The 10,946-nt window shown below is 39.5% G+C and overlaps 1 protein-coding gene across 1 annotated transcript; it reads right to left on the bottom strand.

Moving 5' to 3' along the window:
• Nucleotides 1-6,466: 6,466 nt before the first annotated feature.
• gh1 (growth hormone 1) lies at nucleotides 6,467-10,363 on the bottom strand. Its single transcript, XM_067969245.1, has 5 exons — nucleotides 10,354-10,363; nucleotides 9,545-9,708; nucleotides 9,301-9,417; nucleotides 8,653-8,793; nucleotides 6,467-6,710 (listed from the first exon to the last, which is right to left on the bottom strand). The coding sequence occupies exons 1-5, from the start codon at nucleotides 10,361-10,363 to the stop codon at nucleotides 6,510-6,512; spliced, it is 633 nt and encodes a 210-aa protein (XP_067825346.1). The 3' UTR covers nucleotides 6,467-6,509.
• Nucleotides 10,364-10,946: the final 583 nt, after the last annotated feature.

Genomic DNA, 10,946 nt, shown 5'->3' with positions numbered 1-10,946 from the left:
ACATTCAGTTCACTTTTTTTTATTCGTTCATGGGACGTGGGCTTCGCTGGCGAGGCCGGCATTTATTGCCCACCTCTAATTGCCCTTGAGAAGGTGGTGGTGAGCCGCCTTCTTGAACCGCTGCAGTCCGTGTGGTGAAGGTTCTCCCGCAGTGCTGTTAGGAAGGGAGGTCCAGGATTTTGACCCAGCGACGATGAAGGAACGGCGATATATTTCCAAGTCGGGATGGTGTGTGACTTGGAGGGGGACGTGCAGGTGGTGTTGTTCCCATGTGCCTGCTGCTCTTGTCCTTCCAGGCGGTAGAGGTCGCGGGTGTGGGAGGTGCTGTCTGCGAGCGAGCGCCGCGTTTAGTGTGAGTGTTTCATCCTGTGTTTAATGCAGCGCCAAAGGGATTTTATAACTAACACTTTATAATATTTAGCAAATTTATAATTATCAGTTATATAATTTTAGCATTGTCCCTTTAGATACTCCTAAAGATATTCAAGCTACTAGTCGTGTCCTCCTGCCACTGCTCGCAGTCAGTCGAAGATTTTATGAGAATAATGATGTTGCTTCAAGCTATGTTATCAGGGACAGTGATTTATCAGCTTTGGGGGCGGCTGTAGGGTCTGAGAGCACTGGGAAGGTAGTCCAGGATCTAACAGTACTGGATTATTCACTCTCCCTTCCCCCAAAAGGCTGTGGATGCTGGGTCAATTAAAATGTTACGGGTATCAAGAGATATGGAGTTGAGGTACAGATCTAAGTGAATGGCGAAACAGGCTCGGGAGGCTGAATGGCCTACTCCTGTTAGGGTCTCAGAGCAGAGCTGGATTAAGGGCCCCAAGAACTTTTGGGGCCCTTCCACATCACCCGCTCAACACCTCCCTGATTCATTAAAACACAAAGATGTCGTAAAAGTCGTAAATAAATGGACCAATGGAATGTTTACGTACTGCATTAAGAATAAAACAAATCATATCACAATATATTAGGCTTAGATGAAACCAATCCAGCAGTTGAGTACGAATTTTCTGAGTTATGGTGAGTTCTACTGGGAGTCCCGTATTTTCTGGGCATGGGCCCCATAGGTCTGTGCATTGATCAGCCACTGCCTCAGACTCCAGCAGTACTTTGAGGGGCTGGAGTTTAGGTGCACGGCAAATCTGGGGATTTGTGAACACGGGAGGGGAGATCTTGAGATCCACAGGGACTGGGGAGAGGGTCCAATAACATTGGGGTGATGGTCTGACAGTGTTAAGGTGACTGGGATTTGGCAATGTTGGGGGGCAGAGTCTGGCAACCTTGAGGAGAGGGGAGTTGAGGAGAATGGGCTCTAATTGCCATTGGCCCCTTTTGAGGCACCAAGCACACCCCTATCCAACCCTCCTGTTCCTTCCCTTCCCCATCTGTGGCTCCTTCAGCCATCTGGTACCCTACCATTGCTTTCCCCCATTGTTAACTGGTTCCTGCATGAAAATTCCTGTCGTAAAGCACATTGCCCTATTAGTTCATTTTGCCAACTTAAATAATTTTTCATAAATACAAATTACCATGGAATACAGAGATTATCTCAAAAAACTCAAAGATTTAGCCAGTTTTTATACAAAAATATGCTCTTTCCGCTCCAAAAACGGTTGAGTGTTTTTATTTTTTATTGAGTTTGTGCCAAACAAACAGGTGATTGTAAAAAAACAAAATACTGCAGATGCTGGAAATCTGAAACTGAAACTGAAACAGAAAATGCTGGAAATACACAGCAAGTCCGGCAGCATCTGTGGAGCGGACAGACAAGATGCTGCCTGACCTGCTGAACATTTCCAGCATTTTCAGTTTTGTTTCAAAGAGAGGAGGAGCTTGTTGTGATTGACATCGACAGCAACCAATCAAGTGGCCCAATAATTGAAAATAATCTTCCAGCTAGATTGGAAAAATCGACTTAGATAAGACTCAACATTTCCACTGAGAAAAATAACTTAGTTTGCACTAAATTGTTATAAATTCCAAATATCAGCCTTGGCTCTCTGATAGCACTCGTACCTCTGAATCAGAGATTGTTAGCTCAAACCCCACTTCAGAGACTTGAGCACATGATCTACACTGACACTTCAGTCGAGTATTCAGGGAGTGTTGCACTATTGACTATTGTAGGTGCCATCTTTCAGATGATATGTTAAAGTGAGACCCTCTCAGATGGATGAAAAGATCTTATGGCACGATTTGAACAGCAGGTGAGTTGTCCTGGCCAATATATATCCCTCAATCAACTGCAATAAAACAGATTATCTGGTCATTAATCTCATTGCTGTTTGTGGGACCTTGCTGTGTGCAGATTGGCTGCAGTGTTTTCCTACAAGCCAACAATGACTACACTTCAAAAGTATTTAATTAGCTGTTAAGCGCTTTGGGATGTCCTGAGGTTATGAAAGGCGCTATATAAATGCAAATTCTTTCTTTCCGTCAATAAAAATATCCAGTTAAAGCCTAGGATCTTGAGACAGGCCTTGAAGTAAAAACTTTAATGAAGACATTAAAAGATACAAAAGATATTTCAGTGGGTAAATTTAGTGACATTATTGTGAAATATGTAATTTTTTTTCATGTTTAAAACCTTATTTTGGACATGGAAATTTCAGTTATTGAAAAGAAATGGCAGGTGAAAATCTTTTCAGAAAGCAATTTAAGTGATTCTTTCGGTTCACGATCTACTTTCTTTTATTAATAGTAGGTTCTCCTGACTGATCATTCAGGATTGGTTGGTTTCATAAGCTCTTAGTACTTTCTCATTGCCATTTTTCTAGCTACTTTCCTCACTTTTCATTTATATGCTCTCTACCTCTTCATTTCTGATTTGCTGCTGCTTTATGTTGAGCCTATCAACAAAGTGTGACACTGAAAGTGTGATGTGAAAATGTGATGACATTACTGGAGGTGTGACAAACTGGAAGTGATTCAGCTGTGTGAACAATATGTATGATATCACAGTGCCATAAAATGCCTGATGCATTCAGTATACTGAATCATTGACTCTTACAACACAGAAGGAGGCCATTCGGCCCATTGTGCCTGTGCCAGCTCTTTGAAAGAGCTTTCTAATGAGTCGCACTCCCCTACTCTTTCTCCATAGCCCTGTAATTTTCACCCCTTCAAGCATTTATCTGATTCCCTTTTGGAAGTTACTATTGAATCTGCTTCCACCAACCTTTCAGGCAGTGCATTAGAGATCATAATAACTCACGGCATGAAACAAATTCTCCTCGTCTTACCTCTGGCTCTTTTGCCAATTACCTTAAATCTGTGTCCTCTGTTTACTAACCCTTCTGCCAGTAGAAACAGTATCTCCTTATTTACTCTATCAAAACCCTTCATGATTTTGAACACCTCTATTAAATCTCCCCTTAACCTTCTCTGCTCAAGTATCTATTGGTTGAATTGAGAAATAGGAAAGGATCTAAGACTATAGTGGGAGTTGTGTATAGGACCCTTGACAGCAGCTCTGAAGTGCTAGATTGTATAAATGCAGAGATTAGACAAGCGTATAACAAAGGCATAGTGGTATTAATGGGGGACTTTAACCTTCACATAGATTGGGAAAAGCAGACTAACAACTGTCAGAAAGGTAGTGAATTTCTTGAGTGTGTCCGGGATAGTTTTCTACAGCAGTAGAGGCAACAAGGGGGCAAGCCATACCAGATTTAGTAATGAATAATGAACCAGATTTAGTTAACGTCTTAACTGTGCGTGAGCATCTATCCAATAGTGATCATAACATGATCGAGTTCAAGGTAATGTTTGAAAGGGAAAAAAGTGAATCAGCTGCTAAGATTCTAGACTTGGGTAAGGCCGACTTCAATGGGATGAGACAGAGACTGTCCACAGTAAACTGGGCAAATCTGTTAATTGATAAAATGACTGATGATCAGTGGGAAATGTTTAAAGAAACATTTAACGTGATACAGAACCGGTTTATACCCCTGAGGGGCAAGAGCTCTACTTGCCAAAAAAACCAGCCATGGACAACTAAAGAGTTAAGGGACAGTATAAGACATAAGGAAAGGGCATACAAAAAGGCAAAAAATGGCACTGATCCTGGCGAATGTGAAAGATACAAAGATCAACAAAGGGTCACAAAACAGATAGTAAGAGCTTCAAAAAGAGAGTATGAAAAGAAACTTACAAGAGATATCAAAACCAGTACGAAGAACTTTTACAGTTATATTAGGAAAAAGAGGGTGGTCAGGAGCTGTGTTGGCCCCTTAAAAACTGAAAGTGGGGATATTGTCATTGACAATGGGGAAATGGCGGACATGTTGAATAATTACTTTGTGTCAGTATTTACAGTAGAAAAAGAGGATAGCATGCCGGAAATCCCAAGAAAACTAATATTGAATCGGGGATAGGGACGCATAAAATTAACATAAGTAAAACAACAGTAATGAAGAAAGTAATAGCACTATTACCAGGACCAGATGGTTTCCATCCCAGGGTTTTAAAGGAAGTAGGTAAGCACATTGCAGATGCCCTAACTATAATCTTTCAAAGTTCTCTAGATTCAGGAACTGTCCCTCTAGATTGGAAAATTGCATGAAAGGAGAGAGAGGGAAACCAGGGAATTATAGACCATTAAGCCTAACATCTGTTGTGGGGAAAATGCTGGAGTCTATAATTAAGGATAGGGTGACTGAACACCTCGAAAATTTTCAGTTAATCAGAGAGAGCCAGCATGGATTTGTGAAAGGTAGGTCGCGCCTGACAAACCTGATTGAATTTTTTGAAGAGGTGACTAAAGTAGCGGACAGGGGAATGTCAATGGATGTTATTTATATGGACTTCCAGAAGGCATTTGATAAAGTCCCACATAAGAGACTGTTAGCTAAGATAGAAGCCCATGGAATCGAGGGAAAAGTACGGACTTGGTTCAGAAGTTGGCTGAGCGAAAGGCGACAGAGAGTAGGGATAATGGGTAAGTATTCACATTGGCAGGATGTGACGAGTGGAGTCCCGCAGGGATCTGTCTTGGGGCCTCAATTGTTCACAATATTTATTAACGACTTAGATGAAGGCATAGAAAGTCTTATAACTAAGTTTGCCGATGACACAAAGATTGATGGTATTGTAAGCAGTGTAGATGAAAACATAAAATTACAAAGGGATATTGATAGATTAGGTGAATGGGCAAAACTGTGGCAAATGGAATTCAATGTAGGCAAATGTAAGGTCATCCACTTTGGACCAAAAAAAGATAGAACAGGGTACTTTCTAAATGGTAAAAAGTTAAAAACAGTGGATGTCCAAAAGGACTTAGGGGTTCAGGTACATAGATCATTGAAGTGTCATGAACAGGCGCAGAAAATAATCAATAAGGCTAATGGAATGCTGGCCTTTATATCTAGAGGACTAGAGTACAAGGGAGCAGAAGATATGCTGCAGCTATACAAAACCCTGGTTAGACCACACTTGGAGTACTGTGAGCAGTTCTGGGCACCGCACCTTTGGAAGGACATATTGGCCTTGGAGGGACTGCAGCGTAGGTTTACTAGAATGATACCCAGACTTCAAAGGTTAAGTTACGAGGAGAGATTACATGAATTGGGGTTGTATTCTCTCGAGTTTAGAAGGTTAAGGGGTAATCTGCTCGAAGTTTATAAGATATTAAGGGGACAGATAGGGTGGATAGAGAGAAACTATTTCCGCTGGTTGGGGATTCTAGGGGGCACAGTCTAAAAATTAGAGCCAGACCTTTCAGGAATGAGATTAAAAACACTTCTACACACAAAGGGTGGTAGAAGTTTGGGACTCTCTTCCACTCACCTGACAAAGGAGGAAAGCTCCGAAAGCTTGTGATTTAAAATAAAACTGTTGGACTATAACCTGGTGTTGTGCAAGTCCTTACATTTGTCCACCCCAGTCCATCACCGACATCTCCACATCAGGTTTAAGAGAGGATTTGGTGAACTAGAATATTCCATTTGAAAATAGAAAATGTAATGAATGATGGTCTTCTGAGGTTGGGGGGTCAGAGAAAATTGTTTGGGCAATGTAGAAGGAGCTTTATTCTGCTTCTAGCCATGCTATAACTGACCTGCAAGTTCTTGAAGCTGATACTGAGTGCCCAAAATGGAAAGTGTTCCATTCTTGAGCATGTTCATCCTTCACATTGATGAGAGGAAAATTCTCAAAAAAGTGAAAAAAAACAGAGGCTTAATGGCAATTCAATGAAATACTTTATTGAAAAATGCAAGATTATAAATATTTGCTGTGATTTACCGATGACTTTCGTATGTCAATCACAATTGCAGAAAAATATACACCTACAGAAAAATATTTTCCTCAACTATTTTCTACAACTAAGCACTGTTAAATTTCAGAGATCTAGCAGTGTTATAACTTATATAACCATTTAGACATATAGAATTTCTTATTGGCGTTGGATTTTTTTGAAAAGAATCAATTTTAAGACAGATTCTGTGTAACATTTTGAGTGTCTTTATCGAGTTTTCCTCACTCCTTTTGTCTATATCCTTACACTACACAGTACAGTTACTCTCTGCAAAACGTTTGCAATTCATAACTTTCAGGTAGGTTTCAACTTTGTGCATATCCTTCTTAAAACAAGCCAGGAGACCATAGTTTTTCATCAAAGCTTCATCACTTAAGTTTCCATCGAACCTGTCATAGGAAAATTTCAGCCAGGCAAAACCTTGCGAAGAACCCCCATCTTCCAGAGCCTGGGAAGTGATAGAACAATTAAAGTTTAATAAAAGTTCCACATAGGGAGCATTTTTCAGAGACTCATTGAACATATGTAATAGATTCTGTGTAGATTTCCACGTTAAATATGTTCTGGCTGTGCTATTGTAACATGTCGTAAAACAAAAGCTGGCTGGTTACATCATGCAGTGCAATATTACTTCAATTCATGTTATGCCATATCATTCAAATCAAATCATAGGATTCAATCATGAAGACATCCATGTTTTCTGCCATGTTACCCATTTCTAGTAAATAATACTAAAAAATGGACCAAAACCACCATATGAACTCCACTTGCATATATTATGACAATAGCACAAGGAGTGTTGGTCAAGAATATTATGAATCCTGGAGGTTCAGATGAAAGCTTAAGTTTTGCAATTCTGGTTTATGATATTAACTGATTTTTTAACATGTAATAACCTCTAGCCTACCTGTTAAGTTATACGTGTAAAAAGCTAATGTATTAATGAATAAGAAAATGGCTCGATGGAACATATAAATTCATTTATTTGTCCTTGAGTCTGGGTATCCTTGGAAACTAGCCCTAGGATTAAGCCATGTTTGTATAAAAACATAAGAAATATTAGAAAGGGAAAAAAACTATTCAGCTCATTGTGTTCATTCCTTGCACAGCTTTGATTGTGGATTCTATCCATCTCATTTAATTTTCTAAGGAAAGGTACTTCAAAATGTCATCTCTTGTATTCTATTTTGCTTTATTTTCTCTTCTTCAGTCTTTCCCTATTTTAACTTTAAATTAGATTATTTCTAACTAATATTTTATACTTTTTGTTACCTTATTTCTTACTTTTTATGTTTAAATGCTATACTTATCTTTTTTTCCACGTCTCTAGTGACCCATATGGTCAAATTTTGTTCTCTGGTTGCAAACTGAATTCAAAGGCTAGTTCGCCAGCCATTGAGGCTTGTGGCATTGCAGTTGAACATTACATCATTAAAGCAACCCATCAAATGCATGGTAGTTTTTCAGACAGAGTCGGCATCACCAAAATGCACCCTTGTTGATAATATCTGAATGGTTAAAATCCATCTGCCATTCCTTATTCCAAGTAATTGATCTAGAACCCTTTGAATGCTGTTAACTTCTTTTATATTCGTCATCTGACCAAAGAAAGAAAGTAAGAACTTATATTTATACAGTTCTTTATCCCATCCTCAGGACATGGCAAAAACACTTCACCTACAATGAATTAATTTGGAAGTGCAGTCAGTGTTGTTATGTGGGTACAGTTTAGAGTCATCAGCAATGTTTATATTAGTAAAAGTGACCTCCTCCATAACATTTATGAATAGTGCAAACAGCAGAAAACTCAAAAGAGAATATTCCAGAACTCCACTCGTCACTGCCCCAGTCAAACTGCCTTCCTGTTTATTATTGCATTTTACATTCTGTTGTTGGATCAGTTTTCAGTCTAATGAGCTATTTTGAATAATTTAATGAGATTTAATCTTTTTATAAGCCTCATTTGTGGAACTGCATCAAATAATTTCTTAAAATCTACATAAAGTACATACATTTGGTTATCCTGTTCAACTAATTTAGTTACACCCCGAAATGCCAGTAGATTAGCGAGGCAGTACCTGTTCCTTTTTAAATTCATATTGACATCAGTGATAGCATCTCGTAAAATACTCTGGAGCATTTCCCCCACTGTCGATATTACGTTGACTCTTTCACCAAATGAACTGACTTTACAAAAAATAAATTATGCAGTTTAGCAGTTCCAAAACTGTTACTGTGAAACTTACATCAAACGAACGTAAGGAAAATGAACGCTGTAAACAAGGTCTGTACAGCACGTGTTAAAATTTCGTAATACTGCACATTACCTGTTGCGAAACTTTAACACATGTTATTACTATAGTGGCACTCGTGGTATTGTGTGCGCCTACCTTCATCAGAGCATAGATGCCTTCTTCCAGGTCCCGCAATTTGTCATAGACTCTGTCAGAGGTTCTGAAAGCCCTACTGTCCTGAATGGGATTGAGCCACGACTGAATGAGAAGCAGCGAGTACAGTAGCAGCTCCTTATCCTATGAAAGGAGAGAACAACACGAATATAATGACTTCCAGTTAAAGTACCGATGTCTGTTTTCACTTTGAAATGTACTATAACTTGAACGTGCAAGAATCCAGTGAACAATCTAAATATTCATTCCAGTTTACTCCATCACCACCTGGATCCTTGGCTGTTTGTGGGGTGGTTAAATAATGGCTTTAACTGTACGCACTGATAGTTAGAATCACTATTTGCGGGTTCAAGTTGGATTTAGTCCCCAGTTTCTGTTGAATCATAAATATAGCTGAGGTCAGGTTTCACTACTAACTTGTGTTCGTTTTGGCCTGGAGTTAATGCGAAAGCTAATCCGACGAGAAGAGACAAAGCTTTGATTATTGAGATATTTAGTTAGATAATGTGTTTAGTATCGGGGACGTTTACTGTAGATCTTTATATTAGTGACAGAAACCATTAGCTAAATGTGTAGTGTTAAAAGTGAAGCTGGATTTAGGTTTGGATATTTTTGTGTGCTGTTTATTACCGATCGTTGCTGGGCATCCTCCTTGCCAGTAGGTGCTGGGATGGTTTCAGACTGGCAGAAAGCAGAGGGTGAACTCTTGTGAGAATGGCGCTGCTCTTCGGGGATATATTTTCGTTCCTGTTGGAGTATTTTTTTAAACAAACACACACAAATTAGACGCATGTTACTGCTGGGTTCTATAACAAACCAATTGCTCAAGCTTATTTTGTTTCCTAATAACTTGCGTTTAGGGTTCGCTACGTACGAAATCCTTGCAGGTTTCTGCGGCGACGAGGTGCAGGTGCTGTGCCCTGTGCACAGCCTTGGCGAAAAGAGCAGACAGAGGCAGCAAAGGGTACGCTTCCAGATCTCTGGGACACTGCATGGAAACCAACACCAGAGCCAAAACAACGGAACACAGTGACAAACCTAGCGGGGTGAAAAACAGTAAACTGAAAATAAATTTGAATAAACATTGGGGAGAGAGGTCAAAAAAGTTAGGCAAAGTTAAACAAATGGGAAGAGGCGAGGCAAGGCAAATTGCACATTACACTTTAAAAGGATTGCCCCGGTGAGTCGGGCTAGTTTACATCAACAAAAATCAAAAAGGAAGAGTTTTGTATCTGACTCTCGGGAGGGAGTCATAACAATTCCAACTCACTGCGAACTTCAGAAGAGTTTAGAGCTGTTCTATTTTGGCACAGAGCGAGTTATTGAACAAAGACAACGCCAGTCCTGTAAACCTAAAATAATGGACAGTTTGGGAATAACTTCCAGCACATTTTTAGATTAAAGGGAACGCACATCATTGATGAATGCCGTGATGCCTGCTAGTTCGAATGAAGATGATAAGGAACGAAGACAACTCTTGGCGGAATTTTCGGAAAACTAAACAATAGAATTTAGACTGACTGGAATGGCAACAAACAATTAACACACTAAGTGGAGCTTGGCAAGGACAATAGGAAAGAAAGACATAGAGGATTAGCGAAATTCAACCAAAACTTTCAAATAAAAAGGTTTAACTACCAATAAAGCAGACATCCCAACAAAACATAAACCAGGAGATATTACCTGAAGCCATCCTGTTATTGTCACTGTAAATGAAGCACAAGGTGCACGAAACTATAGGAAAACGAACTAGTTCGCAGGATTGTAACATTGCCTTCGACCCAACGATTATATATATGTTAGAAATTCATGCATAAATTTAAGCCTTCTTGTTAATGGTGTAATATTAATTACATTTAAAGGGGGGGAACAAAATGTTTTGAATTTAGTGTTGTTGAACACTTTTTTTATTATGGAAAATTGAATCATTCGTCTCCCAAACAAGTTCTTGGAAACGCGACCCCAAATTTGTTTGTGTGATCAGGACATTGTCCTCTCCCACCCACTAAATAATCGGATAACATTGCGCTTTGGCTCTTGTAACCTGAACCGGTGACAGGAAAAAAAACACGAAACGGCATGTTTTTATTAAGTGTTTTGATAAACAGTATGACCAGTGTTTCAACTGTGTTTCATCTTGACCTGGTAAAAAAAAACCTCACACTCAGATCGGTAAACACGTTGGGTGCATACATTTCACAGGGTGAGGAATGAATAGATTATAGAGGCATCGCCACTGAGCTGAGCTGGGGTTGTGTTTATGTAGTTTCAGCAAC

This window comes from Heptranchias perlo, chromosome 30, assembly GCF_035084215.1.
Source record: "Heptranchias perlo isolate sHepPer1 chromosome 30, sHepPer1.hap1, whole genome shotgun sequence".
In the NCBI taxonomy this organism is placed as follows: Eukaryota; Metazoa; Chordata; class Chondrichthyes; order Hexanchiformes; family Hexanchidae; genus Heptranchias; species Heptranchias perlo.
Note: the sequence above shows the minus strand (reverse complement) of the source record. Positions and strands in the feature narration are given on the sequence as shown.

What these genes read in the sequence shown, in the direction of transcription:
- gh1 (XM_067969245.1), bottom strand. An exon ending in CAGAAACCTGCAAGGATTTC is followed by an intron (nt 9,418 to 9,544) that starts GTACGTAGCGAA and finishes ATACTCCAACAG; the next exon opens with GAACGAAAATATATCCCCGA. An exon ending in GCATCTATGCTCTGATGAAG is followed by an intron (nt 6,711 to 8,652) that starts GTAGGCGCACAC and finishes ATCACTTCCCAG; the next exon opens with GCTCTGGAAGATGGGGGTTC.